Below are 23,614 nucleotides of genomic sequence, written 5' to 3' on the forward strand. Positions count from 1 at the left end.
CATTGAAGTGTCAGCTCCTCCTTGATCATACTTCTCCTCTGTATCACCCATGTGACTGTTATTTACACATGGGAGAATGATCTTACACCTGGGAGTAGCTCCTCACAAACCACCTCATTACTTTAAATTAAACTCCACTTTTAAGTCTTTATTTATATCACCATGACATAGTAAAAAAGAAAAAAAAAAATCCTAACGAAAGTTAGGATTCCAGCCTGCCAAGATCCTTGCCTACTATGTTTGCTTTCATTATCTTACCATTTCCTCACTCTCTCCTATCTATCAGACTACTTTTGCTGTCTTGTATCTTACATTTCTTTCACAAGCTTCTTGGAAGATCATCCTTTTGTTTTACATTTATACAGAATGTGCCAAGATAAGGTCAGCTGGAAGATTCTGTACTGAATGTATACATAACGGTAAACACATCAAAATCAGAAGCTTTGGATGCGGGTGTTCAGATAGTGGGAATTTTGTACATTTAAAAAAAAAACCACTTTTCTTTCAAACTCTACATAAAAAGTACATTTTGAAACAAAACCATTTTTGTTGATGTTTACATACTGGCACCAGAAAAACAAAAGCTAAACTCCTACAGCACTCAAAACCAAAAAAGTCCATTCCTTAGTTTAAAACATCATCTCTTCACTGTGAAGAGTGACACACAAAAAGTGATTTTTATTTTCAGAACTATGCTACTTCAGAATTCTGAGATATGCCTTGTTCATAATATGTTCTACATTAAGTTAAGGGGGTTTTTCTCACACAATAAATTAAAATAACACATCTTATAATGTGTAACAGTGAGGTCAACAATCATCTCTCTTGAAACAGCACATTTTAACTCACTATTATGTTTACATATAATGATACCTCTGGAGGTCCATTGAAAGAGTAGGCATAAAGAATCGGCTGAACCATTATAAGCGACTGGGTTAGATCTTGACGCATAAAATGATGACGATAGTATGAGCTCTCATCTGGACTGTTGTTAAAAACTTGTAAGAAAGGAGATCTTCTTAAGTGAAACATAAACTGCAAAACAAAAAACATTTGTATGAACTTTCACAGATAAAAAGGAGAGTTGTACAAAGAAAGAAATGTTTTCCACAAACTACACAAGACCAATGCCACAACAAAAAAAACCTGAACTCCAAGTCCTTTTAACATTTCTAACTTGTATATGGACCTCTTACTCTCATGTGAGTAAGACAGAGAGATCAGAATGGACAAACCTACAAAGCAGCTTTAAGAGAAAGTTTAATACTTCTTCTCCAGTACTAACTGATAAATAGTATGACTGAGTATTGCCAAGCCTTTCCTTTACTGTACGTTCTACTGTTCCTATGAGGAAGGCCGCTGTGCTCGAACACACAAGGTAAGTTATAGCATGTGAACAGAAAACCACAGCAAAGTTGAACTTCCGTTAGTAAAATGGAAAAAGCAAATCCTTTCATTTCTGAATCAATCTCTCCACAACACTTAAGACAGATTGGTAGATAACTCAAACAGAAATATCATGGAAGTCTATGAAGAGTCCAAAAGCAACTACCTGGAGCTATCAGAATAAAGGAATTTATCAGAATGTATTAAAGGAATTTATCAAAATGTATTATTATCAAAGAAATTTTTCGAAGTTTAATACAGTCAGTCAAGCTCAAGTTCGCTTCACCAGGGAAATGTTTCTTTTCAGGTCAGTATTACGAATCATGCAGAAAAGAATTAACAAAGCAAAACTATATCTTTCCTCATGTTCTCTAAATTTCTTCATTAAAATGGCCCTTAAGAAATGTGTCATTATCTGAGTTACAAACTCAGGTAAGATGAGGATTCCATTACAGAAGAAACAAAAAATAGAGGAAGTTTAACTGTAAGGACAGAGGGCAAAAGGGGACGCAACAGCAGAGATAAGAGAAATTATTTGCTTAATATCACATGCCAGACAGTAGCTGAGGACAGGGGGTCTTTTCATTCTGGTATCCAGGGTAAAGCCTTATTTTACTCTGTGCTACAGTGCCTCTTCCTTCACTAAACATTCTCTCTTTATCCCTTATAGACACACTTCTACTCACCTGTGGGTAAAGAGAAAAGGTTTCTGAAAATCTGAAAGAGCTTGGATCATCTTTGTGATATTCTCCAAATTTCTGACACTGGAGTAAAAGAAAAATTTATCTACATTAAGAAACATACTTGCTTGGTCATGCCATTACTGTAAGTTTCTTTCGTTTTGAATAGACACATGACTTGAGGTTCTTACAGCTTTGTAAGCAAAAAGAAACCTAGCAAAAATACTGACATAAGTTCTTTTCTTAACAGGCAGTGATTTCCTTGTGTATGAGGCTTTAATGGCTTTTTGGGTTTTTTCCCTCTAAAATAGCTAAGCAGAGTTAAAATGATTAAACAGCCCTGGAGAACATGTTTAAAATTAAATTATTAACTACATACTTACAAGTAAGAAATAAAAAAAAAAAAAACAGAAAATTGAACTTTTGAAAATAAAGACATTCCATATGGTTTTCAAGACACTTTGACTTTTTTTTTTGATAAAATATTTCATCTACAATATTATAGGCAGCAGAAAGTAGAGTAGTTTTAATTTCTGCTAATCTCATGCTAGAATTTCTCTGAATTGCTGGCAAGTATCAACTGCTGAGGACTGAAGAAACATTAATAAACAAACTAAAAACCTATCTGCTTTTTTTTCCACTTAAAATAGAAAATGTTAGTTAACTTGGCATACCCACTTGTGGAAATTAAACATTCGGTTCATTTTTTGTTTTATTTTTAAAAAAAACAATTACTGAACACTAGTCATTTAAGAATGATATGCCTGAAGACAAGAAACGAATCCAACTCTTTTAATATATTCTTTTTACCAGTCGTATAAGTTGTCTGTCCAGCCACCTAAGCACATCAGGCCCCTCTTCTGTCTCTGCCCTGTACACTGCCAATCTAGCCATGAGAATCGCAGCAGCTTCCTGGTCAAAAGATGCAGCAATGTTTTGAATCTGCGTCTGTGCATCTGCCCAGCTGCAAAAGAAAAAGACAAGTATTTGCATTACAGCGAAAGGAAAGATGTTCAACTTCAAAATATCCCTCTAAAATTAAGGCAAAGAAAGCAGTGTTAACAGTTTAACAAACTGAGGCTGGAGCTTCAAAAATCTATTGGGTGTAAATGAGCATCCTCTCTGTTAACCATTCTTTAATTAGAACCATCCCTTATTTGTACAGATGCCATGCAACTAGTGAAATAAAGTAGTAGAAAAGTTACTATATTAAAAAAATATTAATTATGAAAGTTAAGTTACAGAAAACACTGTCCATGAAGCTAATCACACATTCCCACTCTAGCAAGTTTTCTTGCGCACCTTGCTTGTTCTTTTCAGTTTACAACGCAAATTATTAATCTGTCCTTTTATCATTCACCAAGATTTTATTAATATAACTAATGTAAGTTAACAAGAGATTCGTATCAACAATAAGGGCAATGGGTTTTTTTGATAAACTGAATTTCCCATCAAATTAACCAACCAATAATCTCCTTCAGTTTAAAGGAAATGTCATTGGACATTGAAAAATGCCTGCATAATATCAAACACCACTTTGTAAAATTGCAAAGTAAACTGAATCAATGAAGCTGCAGCTAAAGGTTATGCATGGAAGAACAGGTATTTGCACCCCCCTGAACTGCCACTAGCACTCTCAAGTTAAGTTACAAAGTGATCTTTGACACTCCCTAAGTCCAATCATCTCCGCAGTTTAGGCCACAGAACTTCACTCAAAGCTTACTCTTCACCTAAAATCACTTGGGTTACTTCAGAGCACTCCCATAACACGATTATACAGCCACTGCAACCTCTCACAGAAGAAGCAGCCCACAGAACAACAGAAGGAACTGTCTCAAAGGTATGATCGTGCCTTCACTGCCTGTGGCACTGCGTATCCCACAACAATAAACTGGTTACAAAATCTGAAGATTAAAAGGCAAATATATATCCTGCTTTTTTGAAAACGATTCACCACAAGTAAAACATACTTTCTGGCAACCGTAGTCACTCTGATACGTCTCTGTCCACTGGAATGCTGATACTGAGTCACAAATTGGATTGCACCACGTCCTCCTTGAGGAATGGGAGCATTGTGCTAAGAATGGGAGAGAAAAAACTAAATGGAGGGAAATCTCAGGATTTTACAGTATAATTTAACATGTATAAACTATTAACTAGAAAATTATAAAATTCTTTTAAATAGGCAGCTCAAGTTATATAAATGCATTGTCTGTTGCTTTTATTATGTTGAGTACCTTTACTAAACATGGCTAATAAACTTGGAGACTGTTAAGGCATGTTAGGAGCAGTTGCTGCCTCCACCAGATACCCCTGAAGGAACCAATGCTCTCTCCTTCCACATACACTTACAGAGACAATAATTTCAAAGGGGTTCTGTTTCAATTGTTTATGTCATTAGATTCTATTTGAACAACATGTGGTTCACTAGAATTACAGGGCAACAAAACTGATACTACTCTAAAATATTAATTAATGAATCCCAGAAAGTGCCATTGAAATGGAAAGATTAGAATTCGGGTGTAAACTGAAATTTCAAAACTCTGGTCAGTAGAAATACAGGTTTATACACTGCTGACAAGCTAAGTTATTCCAGGAGGACAGTTGAAATCAACTATTATACATCATGATCAGACCAGTTTTAGAGCTACTAATAAAATGAGACCAAAACAAATACGCAAAAAGTAAAATGAAAAATAGCTAAGGTAAGTTCAAGTTTTCAAACTTGCATAGATCATAAAGTATGCAATATAACATACTACATATATAAAAACTATAGTCAGCCCGAATAGTTCCTGGGCTTCAAATATATGGAAGAAGGGAAAGTACTAGAAGGAAGGAGCACATTTGTATGTCATGTTTTTATCCTTTTTCCTAGTACACCCTCAGGAAGACAGGAAACCAAGCTATATGCCCTTGACGCATTTCTATGAAGCCAATCTGTACATACAAATACTGAGCAATTAAAGCATAAATTAAAATGTAACATTATGGAGTAACTACCTTGTAACTAAAACATCAGAGAAATACTGAAATGCACTTTATTACACAGATTGCAGTATTTCCATATATTGCAACTGAAATACATTTTAATAAGTAAAACTCTGAAAAGAAAAAATAGACTTAAACTATGAACTCTATCCAAAATGCGTAAAGCATTTTGGTTCTCATTATCCTATTCAAGAAGATTAACTCATCATTAAGCTGTTAGTGTCCACCTCTAAACTTTGACAATGCAAAATAGCAACATTGTTTGTATCCCTCCCACTGTGCTTGAGGGAACCGCACAAAAATACAGGCTTCAGCAGTCACATAAAATAGAATTACTGTGTTTAGTAGACAAGTAGACAAATCTTTATTACCTGGTTGACCACCTCAAAGTACAGTGCAAGCGTTGTAGTAGGATTAAGTCCACAAATCTTCCACTGACAAGTACCTCCTGTTCCAATCTCCTGTAGAAAGATTTTATAATACTTTTACAAACCAGAAATATTATGTTGTTTGTGAAGTACAACATCTGGCCATTACAGGTAATTGTTTACAACTACTCTGTCAGCTTCTCAAACACTCATGCAAAACAACTGCAGCGCTGGATGCACAAATAATAAAAAAAGGAGATGGTTGGAAAAGATTAAAGCATTAGAAAGACAAGGACATGCCAGTAGAAAAATGGAAAAACCAAGACAAAAATAGGAAAAAGTACTAGACTTCGCTTAAACAGTCCCAAGAGAAGAGGAAAGAAACACATATAAGTGGAATGACTCTTCTAAGGCACACCAGTAAAACTTCAAGCAGATGGCTTACATAGTCTATGGCGTGTACTTACATAGTCTCTAGTAACTAACAAGGTAACTGTACAGATATAGTGATGTATTTCAAGTGACAATTCCTTTTAGTCATCCAAACAACATAAACACCCAGCAAAACCAGTTAAAATAACCAGTCATCCATAGTGGATCCAGTGAAGCCAAACAAAACATTCAAGGAAAATTATACTGGCAATACTCTCACTGTGCTTGTATTCACTGTTAAAAGCATTATTGCGAGAATAATTTTCCAGTTACCACTTTAAACGAGTTGCATTCATCTACATTTTATTCATGTTTTACCTGAAAAATTTTAATTCAAATGTCAACAAAAAGGTTTTTGAAATAGAAATTAATCATGATGAAATCACAAGGCATGGATATGAATTCACAATTAAATTTGCTATTACCTCCTATAACTTGAGATATGTAGCTTAAATAAGGAGATGTATGTTTTAATTGGTTTTGGGGGTTTTAACTTTTTTTGTAATATATGCAGTCCTTCAAGTGATGAAATAGGAAAATCTGTACCAGATCACTAAGAAAAAAAAGAATGCTGATTATATTGAGATTTTTAGTTCAAGATGCAATCATAAACACAATGAAAAATTAGGCATGAAAAATGCTTGATTAAAGAAGGCCATTTGTAAGCATTTTCATGGTGGAAAGTGCTCCATTATGCAGATTGTCAGGAACGAAAGTAAGACTTTTCAAATATAAGACATTTTGGTTACTTGCAGCATTTTTTTCTGATTAGTAATCAAATGCAACATTAAGCTATAATAACATTATTTGGTAAGAAAATTAATGATGATTTAAGTCTGATGTAATTTAATGGAGTTATTTCAGGAGCCTGTAGTAGTTGCAGATTCTAATAAATTAATTAAATGTGCATTTGGCGAAACAGCTACAGAAGTGGGAAGAGCGGGTCAAGATAAAGGGGATGTTTCCCTGTCTTGTGTCCTCCTGTTCTCTCAGTCTTTCTAAACAAAGTATTTTTATGGTTCTCATTGGATAAAAGGACATAGCTCTGATTTTAATAATAAAGCACGCTAACTGACTTTCTACTTGGTTTCTGCTATGCCAGCATGTAAATTCTCTGTAGTAATTTTACCACAACCACTCAGTAGACAAACCTAAAGAAGTAACAAGGGATCTGCAGGGTCTAATACAACTTGACTCTAATCTATCAGTGAACAGGAGCTTATCTAAAAAAACAGCCCTTGCACATATTTAGTTTAAAACTGGTAAAAAGTGAACACTATTTGTTCCATTTATGGAAAAGTTTCAGCCTCTCTTCACATTCAGAAATCCTAAATCTTATTTTTTCCACATTAGGATATTACCTTCATTTTCAGCAGTTTACTTACATTTTCTGAGACACAAGGTCCTTTAGAGTTGAGAGAGACACAGGGTCCAATTGCTCCAGAAATCTTTACTTCTCTTGAAGTCTTCATATTTATAAGAAAAACATACATTAGTAAGCTACACTAAGAAGAATTCAGTCTTATTTTATCATTAGCTAATGATAACATCAATGTATAGTAGATTTTTGATACCTTTAGGAAAGATTATACATATAATAATGCTTGACACATTTACAGAAACTTTTCATATGCTCACCTTCTATACTTAATTACATATTTGCTGTACCAATTAGTATATCTGAAACAATACCACGAACATAAATTAAAACATGGAAAAAAGCTGATGTTCTTTAGAGCCTAGAAAGTATACTGGATAACGTCTATTTTCTAGCAAAGTAATTAAAATATTTACAAGATGCAATTAAAAACAAAGACTGGTAAGATAACCCTGTATGTACCCCACAATGAATTTATCTCCTAAAAGCAAAATCCAATTATTTACATTATTCCAATGTCACTTTCCTGTTTGAAGTGATTTGTACATCCATCTTAAAGTGGGGATCCCTTTTTGCATTTTCCACAATATTCCCACAAAATTCACAAGAATATGTACATGAAAAAAGGGGGTTCGATTATTTGTCCTAGTAGTAAAAACTTAAACAGAATTTTACTGAGTAAGAAAATAGCCCCATATTCTTCTACAAGGCAGGACTGTGATACTGTGCAAGAAACATCATGGAAGACATTCAGCTCTAAGTTTCCCACAAGAGTGAAGGTGAAAATAAATATTGTTAAAGCACCAGAGCGGATTCTGATAAGGATGGAAAAGGAAAGGAAAGCTGTCCTGGATTAGGCGGAGCACCTGGACCTAAACTCAAGAAACACTCACTACTGATACCAAAATCTACACACACAGGATTGTGAGTTTCTAAGAGGCATTCATTTTAGTTCAGTCTCCCTTCTAGCTGTCACTGAATGCAGGGTACGTCGGAATTAACATAATACCTAACTCACATTTACTGAATCAGAGAACTGTAAAAAGATCGTTAGGCAGTAACAGCTATGTCCAAGCCAAACCTAACACATCTGTTTACCATATTCCTCAAAATTCCTTAAAGGACAAAGATTCCACAGTTTCATAGCCATCCTATTCTAGTGTTTCACTAACACATTGCATTTCTGTATTCTTACCTTTATTTCTAATGTGCCACCAAATCCCATCTTAAATTGTCCTTGCATATCTTTCGTGAATACTCTCTGAAAGGTTTGTTTGAATAAAGATGTATTGAAAGAGTCTCCCATTACCATGTAGCCTCTAGACAACAACAAAACAAACAAAACCCTCAAGTTAAAATAGATCACTTATTATGCAATAATTCAGCACACGAGCTTTATATAGCTTATTTCTATTAAAGACTAGAACTAAAGACAGTTCACTGTGAGGTACATTTTTGCCTTCTGAAAATAGACTATCATTAAATCAGTATTATGCTACAATGTTAGGGATGAAATTTTTAAGTGAGCTTCTTGCCCAACAGCATCTTAAGGTCATTGTGATTATAATATATAACCAAATCTTTCATTGGGAAAATACTATACTGGACTTCAACACTATGAATGTCTTGTAATCTTGTCATGCAAAGTCAGTTTACTTCTAATATTCAATATTTCAAACTTATTTCCACACCATTTTATTGTGTAGTTCATTCATCATCTCACGCCTAAATCTATGCTCAAGAAGGACGATTTATTTTTATGCTTAGCAGTATTCTGTGGATGTAACTGCAACAGCTGCTGCTTATCATGAAATACCATACACTGCATTTAGAAAACAGTAATAGGAGCTACTATTTTATTCATCAAAAAATATTAATTAAATCATATTAGTAAAATATGTTAATAGGTCAAACATTACATCCAAAAGAAGTGATATATTATAAGTTTTCAGGTGGATACTCAAAGACAGAAGAAAATATACATGGGTAGATTCAGAAACTCCTCCCTGCAGGCAGGATGTAACCAAATAGAAAACAGGAAGAGCTATAGGAGAAATAGATAAACTATACATTAAGGCTAGTTTTGCTGGAAGAGCAGAAACAGGTGAGTCACAAGAGCAGACAGAAAGAGAAAAATTACACTGTAGAATACAGAAAAATACAGCTTGAGTTTGATGCAAAAAAAGGAAGAGGAGTTAGCTATGCAGGAAAGTCATAAACTTAAATGTAAAGATCCTGAGCAGTGAAAACTCCCAAGCTAAGACTATACACACAGCTCTGAAAAGAAGCTGTCCAGCAGTGATTAGCATGGCCAAGCTGGCCTGAAAATCAGTGGCATATGTTCCCCCCAACCTGCCGCTGCATCTCTCATTCTTCTTGGTATGCCTAGGTATGTGATATGTGCTTAGGATCCTGTCATATGAAAATATTGACAGGCAACTAAAAAGGCCCATTACCCACAGATATATCAGTTATTAAACTGAAAAGCAAAGATGCTTCATTTAATTTTACTTGCAGTTTGTATTGACAAAGCTAACAGTAACAAGCAAGAAAAATAAGCCTTGCCAAAGAATCCAGATTGAATACAGAAGTCTAACCTAAAAAACAGTATATAAAGCAGGTGGCTATACTAGCAAAGATGAAATACTACAAGTGTAGAAAAAAAAATTCAGAAAGAGAAAGAAGTCTTTGAAAAAATACAGAAGAACTGGCAAGATTTACAAAATGAATGAGGTACTTAAAATGCAAGTAAGAGTCAAAAGCCATCCCAGACTACAGATCTGTGTAACAGAAAGGGTGCAGGTGTCATCCAGTGACAGAAAATAGGGGAGTGGTTTCATGAGGAAGACTAGAACTTGCTTTGATCATATTAAAGTGAACTGATGGCAAGACAAGCTGGAGGGAACACAAATACAAGACCATGTCTGAAATGCAGAACTGGATAGATGGAGCAAAAATCAGGAGCAACAGATGTACCTGATAATCACCTAATACAGCAGTTGAACCTATGAACAACACCGTATAGAAGAAGGATGTAAACAAGACAGAAAGAGCAACACAGGGTTTTGTACCGCTCTGAACAGCAAGAAAAAGGATGACAGGTCCTTATCTTTACTGAAACCTGCAGCTCACATATACACACAATGAGAAAGAAAATTAGCAACAGGGCACAGGATAAATTGCCTGTTTAAAAGATATCCATGTTATTTAAGCCTCAAACAGATCATATTAAAACCCACACGATTAAACCCACAATTGTGACAAATTTGCCAGAGGCTGAGAAAGTCCAAAATTCCAGTACAAATGCTACCATCACAGTATATGAGAGTGGGTTGGTGTGGGGTTTTTTTAAAGTAGCAGTAGCAGTTTTTGGTGTTTCCTGTTAAATATAAAAAAACTAAAAACTGCATCTTTATATACTACTTAAAAATGAATAGGCACATACCCAGTGTAGTTGGGACAACACTTCATCTCCAGAAGACCAGTCTGATCCAATGCACACGCATATATGTCAATAACATGACCATTTGTTGCAGCCCGATTAGCTAGGGCTTCAAAATGCTAAATCCAAGATGAAAATACAGTTCATAGCAATTTACAGTGTGAACTCTCCTCATCTTCATATTAAATCCTAAACTGCCAAGTTTTTCTAAAATTAGACTTTATTCACATCATATTCTAATACAAGCTAAAATGATTTCTCTTTTTTCCTGAAGGTAAAATTAAGACTGGAATTTTCAACACTTGGGGTTTTTTTCTGACCAGCTGAGAACCTGACTCAGACTAGACAGAGCAGTTGCTATTTAAACTAGAAAATATTACCTTGATTTTTTTTTTTTAAACTTCACAGTACTTTAAGTACCGGATCCAACACAAGTGTCTATAATGACAGGTGCCTGTGACCGAGCTAATTGTTTAAGCTTCCATTATAATTAGTTAAGATGAATTCAACAGGTTTTGGATGCAGTTGACCTGCTAAAATGTACATTTAAGGTAAAATTAAATATGCCTAAACTCTACTGTATAGCCCTCCCCCAGCTACGGAGACATTCTCGAGCAGCTGTCTTAGAAGCACCCAGCCTTGCTCTAGATATACCATTCAGTCACATAAATGTCTTCTGACTTAAACCAAAGAAACACTCCAAAGAACTTTAATGTGAGCTAGACCTAGTCCTAACTCAATATACTGAAATTGCTGAAGAAATTCCCGAAGATAGAGGTAAACAATACCACGCAATTCCCACCTCTTTACACATTTGGTACTACTTACAGTACTTTACAATGCCAGACAATGGAAACATTTACTTACTGGTAAAACGCCTAAAATGTCACTCACGATCACCTCTTACCTTAGTACCCTTTTTAACATATTTAGCATTGTCTTTTTCAATGTCATGCCATGATCTTATAGGTAACTTCAATTCATCCCCTACAACCATGCCAGGTCCTTGTGTAGCTGGTCCTCCAATGAACATCATTATACGTGCACCTGTATTAGGAAAAGTGCACTGCAGGAAATAAAAGACAAATAAAACCATCAGGTTTTGCTATGAATTGAACAAAAGAAATAGCTATGCGGGTATTTATCACACTGATAGGATTCTAACAATAACTGGTACCTTTTCCCTCTCAAAACTTAAATCTGCCATTAATTCAAAGTCTCAATTTGCCTCGTTAAAAATTTATAAACACCTAGGATTATTCTATGCTTATAAAGGATAATATCAATCAGAATCACCATACAAATCTAATATGCATCAATTACTAAGGTTTTTACATATTTACTGTGGCAGCTTTTCTGCAACAAGTATCTGTTTACATATTAGCACAACTGTAGTTAAAGCTATTACCTCAAGGAGCCCCACAGCTATAGAAAGAGCCACTCCAGAAGAACGTAAGGGCCGCTTGCCTTGTGGAACAGGCCAAGGATCCCGTTGCAATTCACCCAAAAGATCAGTAAGATTCATATCAATTTTCTGCACTGGTTGTAAAAATCTGTAAACAAATACATGGAATTAGTTTATATTCAAATTTTTAAATAAAAATTTTAGCAGTTGCTAACTAGCAATATATCAGACATATATTAGCAATGACTAATTCTAGATTCTAGTCTGGATTCAGAGCAATGTCTCTGACTCACTGAGATAAGGCAGTTTGGTGTTACTGCATACACAGCACACTCAGCTTAGTTCTGCAAAGAGCTTGTAAAAGAAAAAATTGCTGACTTAGAGATATCGCCACTATCCAGAAAGAACCCTAACTAGTCAAAAGAACACAGTAGATGATGACCTATGAATCTCAAAAAGAAACTCAAGTGTCACTACTTCAGTGAAAATCAAAGATCAGAAGAAACATTAACATATAAAGAATTCTTCATGCTCTCTACTATGGTCTACAAATGCAGCTATTTATCGGAAGGCAGAGACTGCAAAATCATCTCTCTTTTTTATACTTTGATCAATTTCTTCTATGTCACAGTGGAATACACAGTAGAATCAAACACCAACCAGCAATTTCCAAATGAAAGGCAGAAGCGGAGGGGAGATGAGCGGAAGAGGAAGAAAAAGGGAAGTCAAAAATGGGTATCTACATAAGAAAGGGGCATAAAGCAGCTATTAACATTTTCCACCATACTAACCAATAGAAGCATCATTATTTACATATCTATAATATGCCTATATAACATTCTCTCAGAACATTTCCAAAGCACCATCCAGATGATTTTATTATCATTCATTAAGTCTTCCCAGTAGAAACTGTAGGAAAGAAAGAGGCTATAACCATTAGTCTCCTAGTAAATTTGTGCCTGATCAAAGGTTCAACTGTCAGTTGATTGTTTTCATTGTCACAAAACTTAAGTTTTTCAGTAATCATTGTAGTCAAGGCATGGTTTTTAGATGTTTTAAGTACATTACCTGTTAGAAGGTGGTGGTTGCTGCACTTGAGGACCCCGACCGACTTGTGAAATAGCTACTTTTGTAAGCCCCAGCATTTCCTGTAGTCAAATACATATGATTTTTATTACAAAATTTGTTTACTATTTCAAGCTATCAACATCACCTTGATGACTTCTTTTTGTTTGGTTTGTGCATTACCTGAAGTTGTTTTGCAGAGAGGTCCTTTGTTCCTCTGAAGACATAACTTTTGGAAATTCCTTCACAGCCAAGTTCATGAACTTGCACCATTCGGCCAAAGGTAATGAGACCTACTAATGCAGTTGGTGGCAGGAGACTAAGCGACATTTGCATGGATTCCTTCAGAGCTTGCAAGTCTTCATCTTCCATGCATGTGTCCACAACATAAAGAAATATCAAAGGCATCTGAGGACCACGCTTTAAAAAACACAAATATAATCACATGGAAAACAAATCCTGCAATATTTACGGATCAAAAATGAACAAACGAAGTACAATTTGTAAAAGATTTAATCACAGCAATAATATCAATGTTCCACCTAACTTACCTCCCTCTCAAGTAGTAATCAGTATCTGGGACTAAGGGATAATGAAACCCCTACCATAACGAACTCTGCACAAAAATTAAATGCTTACTACAGAAGAAAAAAAAAAATCCTTTCAGGATGTCATGACAGGTTTGAAGTATGTGCCAATTATATAAATCTTTGAATATATACTGAGCTCTAATTGCTCCAAGTGAACCTAATAGTCATAAAGCTATTCACACTTAAATATTCCAACCTGCTAGCATTCTGTGGTATTTCACCTCATAATTTTACTCTAGAGATCATCAATCCTTTTCATTCCTTCTAAACTAGTTTTGCTGTACTATGAGCAAATATTTCCTTTAATTTGCATTACAATAGTTGGCAAAAAGTTCAGTCTTCACTCCTCTTAATATTCTGAATGCCTCACTGAAATCTTACAAATTATAATGCTCAAAAACATAATTTAGAGATTACAAAATTTGCAATTGCAAATGTTTGCAATTTTGGGTTGTAGATCCATTTTTTATTTCTATTCAAGTAACTTCTATCCTAAGAAAAGATTAGTATTAAAATTCAAACACCTGAACTGAATACGTATTAGTTGTTTTCTCTAAACCAGCTAGCCCTAGACCTAACTCATTCAATTACAAACTTGAATTCAAATGATTCATGAGAGATGAATCAACAGTCAGCCAAATTTGAACTGAAATCATTTGAGCAAGCAACAGGAGTAAGTAGACCCCCAGCATAAACAAATTAAAACTCCTGGTAAAGGAACTGACCTAACAGAAATATTGCCTTTAGAAGAGGCCTCTCTTTTTTCTTTTTTTAACCCAGTCTTATTAGCCATCCTTGTGTTCTTATATGTTTCCCATTTCTAATTGAGGACATATATGTTCAATCTACTAACAAACACATACAGACTCCGTCATGAAAACACAGTACAGAAATAAAATTGAAATTCATTATTTTTGTATATTGAAAGGTTATAGGTGTTATTTTATTTAATGATTTTACCTGTACTACATATTCAATACTGGAGAACTGAGGCAAAAGTTCAGCTGGTTGATTCATTTCAGATATGCCAGCATAGGTAGGAGGAAACTGCAAATAAAAACACCGAAATTAAGTATAAACAAAGGATTACAACTTCTACAAAAACAAAAACATACATATGGACTACTTTCCTCTGCAACAGATGTTCACTACTGCTGTCATGAAAAAAATCTCAATGCAATCTCTGAAGATATAGCTGCACACTGATGCTCTTGCTGTCAATTTCAGTTTGCAACTACAACTTGAAAAAGGAGGATTTTCACTTTTACCTTATAAAAAAGATTTTCTGCATCCTGCATGTTTCATTTTCTTACCTGATTTCTCTGATAACAAAAGTTGCAAGCCCAGAGTTTTGCTCGATAATCCACTTGGCTATAAAAATACAATAAGAAAAGTTTATATAGCATGAACAATCATTTTTCCTCCACTGACCCTAGAATAAGTTTATTTTTCAAAGTCAATGTGTTTTTGAAAAATTTAAAAGCTTCCTCCTAACATACTACCTCCTAAATACTTACATTACAAATTTAAAATAAGTCTAAGTTTGCACAGACATATCAGGCAAATTACTGTCTTCAGAGAGGAAGAAAGGTCTTCAAGGAAAAGCAGCAAATAAGACTCAGCACCTTTATCAGAGACTCTCTGCACAGTCTTAGGCAAATCATTTTAACTCCCCCTACCTTTGCATTTTTCTCCCTCCTCAGCCTATCACTACTAGCCGTCACAGTCTGGGACTATCCTGAATATACATTATGCCCTAAAAAAGCAGGTACCAACTTAACAGCCATCTCTCTAGTGAAAGTAATATTTTTTCCAACTATGAGGCTACCTCCTATTATCTACATTTCTATTAGTATTCAGATAGTTAAAATAAAAAATGCAACTTGTTCCTTCATGCCATACAAACGTCTTACAAAGTCCTACTCACATCTTAAAGGAAAGTTGATATGTTTTCAATGTATATTTCTTGCTATCATATCTTCTCCTGTCTACAAGGGCAAAAGCCTTTTTAAAATATCATTAAATCTTTGGATAAATCCCAGCATGGTGTAAACACAACACAGTTCTACTGAGAGAAAATGATCTAGACTAATTTCAGGGACTGCAGATTATATAGCCCAATACACTATGCCCCATAGGCTTCAAAAGGTCCCCCCAAATTGAGTCTCTAGTCACACCTCGTAAAAAAAAATAAAAATCCAGTCATGACTTCCACACATGAGACAGGAAAAATGTACACCATCCACTGTAATGTCATAAGGCTTTGTCTTTCCATTATTTTTCTTCCAGCCCTCAAGAAAAGATAATGCTTATGAAAAAGTTAGCTTCCACTAAGTCTGACTTCCAGTATAATCAGTCGCTGTGTCCATTTAGTACCAAGGCGCAATTTTACATCTGCTTTCAAATTAATTGTCTTTTCTCCCAAGCAGAGACAAGTCATTCATAAAATTGAGTGAGTTCTACATATCTTTTACATCATGTCTAATGTCTCACTATAACTCAGTACCTTTCCCATGCACATCAAACTCCACCTTAGAAACTGTTCTGTTTCTTTTCCATTCTTCTGTGACTGGAATGACATGGAACACTTCCTATGCTTCCAACCTAACGTTATCCATGACTAGTCCACAATCATTTGTGCTTCTGCCAATATCACCCTTTTGCTTAAACAGCTTTCACCCTCTCTCATGCTGACTTCTGATGTATGTATATATGTATCTATCTATCTACCTACCTATCTATCTATCTATCACATATTTCAGCTTCTGATTTGGTCAACTAAACCAGCTAACCTGCTTTGGTCTACAAATGAACTAAGGTCAGTAACATAATTTATTTTACTTGGAAATTAAACGACATCTGGGTGCAACAATTAAACAGACATAGCATAGTAACTTTTTACCCTAGTTGTTAATGAAATTATGTTGAAAATAATAGTTAAAGGAAATCTATGTTTTAAGTATATGTGTTACTATTCAAATCTATGTACAGAAACTTCTAAAATCTAGAAGTTTAAGCTGTATATTCATGTAAGGAATACCTGAACTTATACACCAGATATTTTGCATAGTTTCACCAGATATTTTGCATAGTTTAACTGGCATTACTCTAAAGATGGTTCGTAAGGAAAAATATTGGCATAACATATGCATTAGATTTACCATAAAGGATTCAGAACAGCTCGACACGTGGTCCTACTGCACAAAACTGGCTCATACTGAATAGGAGGCAAGTCTGGCCGTTCTTTCAATGGCGTGAAGAGGGCAGCCACAGGGACAACCATTCTTGTGGCTTCAAGACGACTTGAAGGCCAAACATTCCAGCTGAATCTAACTCCATCTCTGTCCTCATTCTGCTGGATAAATTCCAGGAAGGTTGTCATGGTCAACTTCTCTGCTTATCTCTATAATAAAGAGAGAACCATTAGCAAAACGTTGAAGTGCAAGCATTTTTAATCACAAAATACTGAATGTCCTTAACGACAGTCACACATTCAAATACTGTAACTGAGTTACAATCAATGAACACCAAGTAGTGCTTCTCAAATCCTAAAAGCAACGCACAGAATTACAAGGTGAAACAAAGAAATTTAAGACTCCTAGGATGCAGCAACCTCATCAAAATAACAAATATTTGACATGGTGCAAGCTAAATATGTAGGGTTAAAATAGTCCATCTTCAGATCACTTCCTGACTCAAACAACAAACTCAGATAATAGATGTTATAACTAAATCACTAATTATAGGCTGGTTGGAGTAGAAAACATGCAGCACATTAACACGTCATAGAAACAGACTTGCTTACACACACAAAAAAATACACCCTGCTTTAAGGCCTTTCAATAATGCATTTAATTATTCATTATGTTCATCACTCAAGAATCATTCATTCTTGCAAAACTGTTTAATTCTGATTTTTTTAAGAATCAAATAGCAAAAAGTATTTCTAAGTGTAATTGTTTTGTCTTCTGCTGTGTCAAGAATTTTGCAACCATAATTAACCATTTTCAGTAACTCATCATGTAACCTGTATGCAAATATGAAGGAATAACAACACTATATCACACAAGAATACACCCCTACAGCAATACTAGAAAACAACTTTTTAAGAAGTACATGTATCATATTCTACTACATTATGTATCAAGATGCACCTTTCAACAATTGTTTGAACTCAAATTCATCATTTGGGCATGGACCTAAGGCTTTCAAAATTTTCAGCTACAGTTACTCAGAAGCTGAAGCACTGGGGAACACAGACACATCTGAAAAGCTCAAAAGGAGCCTGTGAACAACTGAGAAAGGCAGCAAGAAGTGTCCCCCCACCCCATGCACGCCTCCAAAAAAACCCCACCACTCAGCTATGTCTACAGACCCTGAATACCTGCTGTATGCTTTCCAGTACATTTTATAATGTGTAAGTTATACAGGTTTTTCCAGCAACTAGGATATCTAAAGTCCCACTGCCTAATCATTAAGAATTTACTGTAAAAGTCTAAATGAACCAACTAAGAGGTAGCCTGGGAAAATACTCCTAGGTCTCATTTTAGACTGCACTAAGTTAATGAACACCTTTAGACATGCAGGAATCCCCCTGAAATGAGATTTCAATCAGGAATTCTCACAAACACAGACAACCCTCTTCACCTGGCAATTACATATACCATGGAAGACTCCTGGAAAACTCTCCATTTCTAAAGACTTATCTCTCTAAAATTATAATGACATTGCACCTTTAGTTTTTATGATAGTTTAAAACTTTTCAAGTTTTTTAAATCATAATTTAACTTAATAGTTTCATTCTAATGCTGACTTTTAACAAAACAGATTGACAGCCATAAAACAAAGAGAAACCCCACATTTCACAGTTAAAATCATTAGGAAATAATCAGCATGTGATGCAAGCTACAAAAAGCAGTCTCAAAATTGTTCCTACAAAAACACAGCCTGACAGGCAAACTTAACTCTACAGAGTACCCTTCTCTTAAAGGTTTCCACAGGTGCAATCACTACCGCTCATCTCCATATAGTAATAGAAATACTATGATAATTAGTCTGCCCACATTTTAATGGGCATGTTATCTTACTGCTATCAGAAGCAGATCTACGTGTCATGGCAATTGCAACATGAGGAGCCATACTGCACTTTGTGAAAAAGAGCACTTCCACCATCGCTCAAGTTGCTGCAAGGCCATCAGGCTCAGCAAGGCCATCAGGCAGGGAACAAACATGAGCAAACACAAGGGGAGAGAATATATGGAAATCATAATTAGTACAGAGAGATCAGAGACAGAATATAATTCAGCTAAGAGAGGAAAGAAGAGCCTGGTATCTGAAAAGGATCTAGAATTTAAGAAATTTCTCTCCTAATACATCAATATCCATCGGTCCTTTATAAAAAACAGTTAAGGAATATTATCCCTGAAAAATGGGGTATTGATACAACAGTCTGCACAAGACAACAATCTCAGTTATAATCACAAACTGAATGATCTCTCCTTTTAAATTTACCTCCTGAAAAGACAGAAAAAATTGCAACTTAAAATCTATTTCAGCCATTCCACAGACATCTGCTACAAAGTCCACCAACTCCATACACTGCAACATCAACTCCGAACTTTCTGTACGGGACCTTAGTCTTTCCTTCACATTTTATTCTAGCTGCACTTGAAATGGTTTTATACAGACATTATTTTTACCACCCTGTTACTGCTCTGCAGAGGTCAATGTACAAACACCAGTGTGCAGTGACTAATAAAGTGCACACATATATAAAAGATTTGTTGAATTTATTGAGTTAAATACTGTTACTACCTAGTAATTTATGCATTTCCTATTCAGAAGGCAGAACCTGCTAATAATCAAATTTTCCTCCATCTTTTCTTCCACCCTCTTCTTCATTTCCAAGAGCCAATCATGCTTACATATTTCATCATACATCAAATGCGAAATTCGTGGTCTGACAAGTTACATTCAGTTTCAATAGCATTGTTATAGCTACCCAGGCACATTTTCTGGGATAGGTGTGAAGATGTATTACATTAGAACCAGAACAGCAAACCCTCCTGACCTACAGACTACATAACAAACTTCATACACCTGAATGCCACAAAACATATATTGTCCACCTCAGAAAATCACTGAGAAGTGATTTTCAGAACAGCTGAACAGCAAGAGCTCCCACATTGGGGTGCCACTGCCTTAGGTTTGCTGCAGAACAGGACATCCAGACAAGACCAGCAGTTCTTCCTGGCTCTCATCCTCCCCCCCCTGCTGAGGCTGTGTGTGCCTCGGATTCCTGCACCTTGGGAACCTCACTCTCTGTCACACAAAGAAGCCACAACAGAACTTCATAAAGAGTCACAGGCTGACTACACCTGACTACGAAGGCTTGATTCTCAGGTAAATAATAGTATTTATGTAATCACTCTGACTAGATACAATAGTACAGTTAGCAACGCTATAGCTGACTAAACAGTTTTGAAACACATTACTTTGAAATGACATTATTTTGAAATGCTTCTATAAGCAACTGCAATTAACAATAGTTTCTTCAAAATATTCTAAAAGCTCTTCCTTCATCTCAGCACCTTGAAACATTTACACACACAAATGTGTCCAAATACAGAAGATCACCAAAATAATACCCACTAATCCTTGGAAGCAGATGTAACAAAATCAAAACATTTCTCTACAGCATTTTAAGAGTTCCAGGACAGAGATCGGAGTCCCTCATATGGCTATGTATTTAAATACCACTAAACCAGTACAGTTAATTGTGCACTTTTCTTACAAAAAAACTATTATTTTGGTTTATTATGCACTAATAGTCCGGTACATTAGATGAATAACAAGCCAATAAAAATTAATTTTTTAATGCCAAAATCAGATTCCAGATACAAATCTATTTCAGTTCCAATGAGGAACTCAAGTATATGAGAATAATAGTACTTAGTTAAAGCAACCGCAAGTTGTCAAACTGACACCGTAAGAATTTCATTTTCACTCCTCAGACACTGACTCCTCCAAGCGTGCTCTCCCAGTTTTATTCACTGAGGACTTGGGTTTTTTAAAAAACAACCGGAGTATGTAATAACCGACCTAAATTAAAAAACACATATTCAAGTGCAGCAGGGCCTGCCTAAACACCATTTTTGTGTGGCTCTACCGATCTGGCAAGGCACCCGGCCTGGCAGAGCCCCCGGCAGCGGCACGGCGCGGGTACCGAAGAGCTGCAGCCGCTGCCGCCGGGAGACACACTTCACACCCGGGGCAGCGGCGGCCGCGCCAAGGCCCTGCCCTGCCCCGCCGGCCCTACCCGGGCGCCGGCAGCCCCGGCTGAGGACGGGGCTCTCGGCGGCTGCCGGCACCTCCCCAGCCGGGCTCCACCGCGGCGCCCAGGGTGGCCCGGGAGGCCGCGGGCAGCGCTGACCAGCCGCCGGCGGTATCTCCGGCCCCTCAAGGCCACCCAGGGACCCCCAGAGCAGCTTCTGGCCGCCCAGGGATTGCCACACCCCCCACACCCCCCACACCCCCCCCCGCCTGGGGGCTCCAACCACGCTCCCTCCTGGCCCAAGAGCCGGGCGGCGGCCCCACGGCCCGAGGTGCCCCCCGCACCCACACAGCGTGAGGCTACCGCCTCAGGGCTCTCCTCGCCCTGGCACCCCCCAGGTCGCTCCGCCGGCTGCTCCCCACGCCCTCCGCTGCCCCCCTCGGCCCCGGCCCTGCCCGCTCACCCCGCGTCCCGGCCGCCGCCGCCTCTCTCGCTCTCCCCCCGCCCGCACGCAGCCGCCCCGGCGCTGCCGACGCAGTCAACATGGCTGATGGGAGAGTCTGCGCCACGTCAAGGGGCAGAGAGCGGCGGGACGGGACGGGGCGGGCTGAGCTCCGCGGCTCCCCCGCCGCCCCCCCGCAGGGGGGCCCGCTACCGCCGGGCCAGCCCGCGCGTGCCCCGCGGCCCTCCCCGGCGAGTGGAACGGAGCGGAGCGGAGGCGCCCGGCCTCAGTCATGGCAGCCCGCTGACCTTCGCCTCGCTGCCCTGAGCTCCCGCTCGTGTATGTGTTTCCTTCCCAGCTCGGCTTTCAGAGTCCTTCTAAAGATCGTTTGCCTCAGTCGCGCTCCTCACACCATTCGGGAAAGGCGCCATCCCGGCCACCGGCCGGAGTTTCGCCTTCGCCACCCGTGGGCTGCGCCTGTGCCGCCGGAGCCGGAGCCGTCCTCGCCCCCGCCCGTGGCTGTCTCGCTCCGCTCCTGCTTCTCCCGGTGCTCGCGGGGGCCGCTTCAGGGGAACCCTCGGGACCGGGGCAGCCGGGCTCCTCTCGGCAGCCCTGCAGTCCACCCGCCTTGTGGCCCGCCGGCCACCGTGGGTACTTGCGGCAACTTTTTCATCTGGGAGACTGTTTACAAGTTTCTTGGGACTGCCTGGGGAAAAAATACAATGAGATTATATTCCTGGTGGGTTTTAGCCTGGGACAATACGTTATCTCATAAATATTTAGAAATACAACACATTTGTTCACTATCTGCACAATAACTTTCACATAGCCCTAACAACAGTGCTGTTCAGATTTTTGTTAGCGTGGTTATCTTTTTTCACCCAAACCCACGTTACCGTGACGCTTAGGTTTCAGGGCACTTCAGACTGGTGCCTGCCACAAAAAGCCAGAACGGTAAATTCAGTCTTTGCTGAGATCTCAATGCAACCAATCCTGACATGGGAGAGGACTGGAAGAAATTCTGCTGACTACCACATCCCCCTTCACTGCAACCTTGAAAACATGCTATGACCACTAACCAAATATAAATGACTAAAACACCGTTATCCTCTCTTCTTAATATGTCAAATGTAATATGATAGTATTTCTATGCCACTACTATCTCCACTATTGTTCACCAGTTCTCTTCAGTCTAAAAACATGGACAAGTAAACAAGAGCAAAACTTATAGGGAGGGATTTTAAATTTCCACGTCCACAAATCTCCTGCCAGTTGTGGGAGTATTAAGGAGGAGTTTGCCAAGGACATGTAAACTCCTCAGTTTGTAAAAAAAAAAGATAAAAATGAAAACCAAAACCATAAAACCCACACCAAGGCAAACTTCAAACAGATGCACAGAAAGCAATTCAGTGTTATGATTTCAAAAGTACTCAATTCCAAAACATTCTCAGAAAGTTACACTGAAAAGACACAAGTCCCGAAGTCAGAACGGTGAGATGCATTCTATAGACCACAAGAGAAAAAGGCAACTAACACTTAAAGACATTTAAAAGTGAAAAAGAACAGAAAGTATACTATTCTGAAAGTTCACTACAAATAAAAGATACAGTATTTTTAATCAGTCATTAGCACAATTAAATTTCATTACATAGTGACTCAAACCAATGCCCTGAAACTTCAATAAATGTCTTGCAGCTGTTAACGATGGTGCAAACCACAGAGAAAAGCAAGGAGAAGCAAAATAATACAACAGAAAATAGGACCCTAACTTGGTGTATACTCATTCTAAGAAAATACTTTATTTCTCCCAGTATTAGAATGTACACTGAAAGCATTTCATTTTTCTTAATGCAGAATTTTTACTTTATGCGGTAGATTACATTTTTAAGTCAGCAGTGCATATCCACTGATGTCAACTCACCCTTCCTTTGGAAAAGTACTCTTCCATAATGCCTAGGTAGTTGAGGAGAAAGAATATTCATTTCCAGTTTCTTTTTCCTTTTCCTCCATTGAGTCATATTTGCTAGCCATTGCATCAACATTGTTGGTAAAACTTGTTAGGAACAATTTTATTATTTGTGGAAGATTATCTGTAATAATTAAAAATGTTACTTAATTTTAGAAGTATCTATGGAAAGTTTCAGAAAAAGTAGTCTAGAGAT

The 23,614-nt window shown here is 37.4% G+C and overlaps 1 protein-coding gene across 2 annotated transcripts in view; it reads right to left on the minus strand.

The window, feature by feature from the left end:
* SEC23A (SEC23 homolog A, COPII coat complex component) overlaps positions 1-21,976 on the minus strand; it is a 29,773-nt gene extending 7,797 nt beyond the window's left edge. The window contains exons 1-16 of one of the 2 annotated variants that reach the window (XM_074909908.1): positions 21,761-21,976; positions 16,899-17,140; positions 15,051-15,108; positions 14,698-14,784; positions 13,331-13,567; positions 13,151-13,230; positions 12,086-12,230; positions 11,585-11,743; positions 10,681-10,796; positions 8,431-8,554; positions 7,243-7,323; positions 5,429-5,518; positions 4,037-4,143; positions 2,877-3,030; positions 2,073-2,150; positions 874-1,035 (exon numbers count right to left, since the gene is read on the minus strand). In XM_074909908.1, coding sequence (XP_074766009.1) covers positions 874-1,035; positions 2,073-2,150; positions 2,877-3,030; positions 4,037-4,143; positions 5,429-5,518; positions 7,243-7,323; positions 8,431-8,554; positions 10,681-10,796; positions 11,585-11,743; positions 12,086-12,230; positions 13,151-13,230; positions 13,331-13,567; positions 14,698-14,784; positions 15,051-15,108; positions 16,899-17,119 — 1,899 coding nt within the window. In that variant the 5' untranslated portion in view covers positions 17,120-17,140; positions 21,761-21,976. Of the gene's footprint in view, positions 1-873; positions 1,036-2,072; positions 2,151-2,876; positions 3,031-4,036; positions 4,144-5,428; positions 5,519-7,242; positions 7,324-8,430; positions 8,555-10,680; positions 10,797-11,584; positions 11,744-12,085; positions 12,231-13,150; positions 13,231-13,330; positions 13,568-14,697; positions 14,785-15,050; positions 15,109-16,898; positions 17,141-21,473; positions 21,559-21,760 lie in introns of those variants that run through there. The other variant, XM_074909909.1, reaches the window with a different exon arrangement.
* Between the last annotated feature and the right edge of the window lie 1,638 nt (positions 21,977-23,614).

This window comes from Athene noctua, chromosome 6 (assembly GCF_965140245.1).
Source record: "Athene noctua chromosome 6, bAthNoc1.hap1.1, whole genome shotgun sequence".
Lineage (NCBI taxonomy): Eukaryota > Metazoa > Chordata > Aves > Strigiformes > Strigidae > Athene > Athene noctua.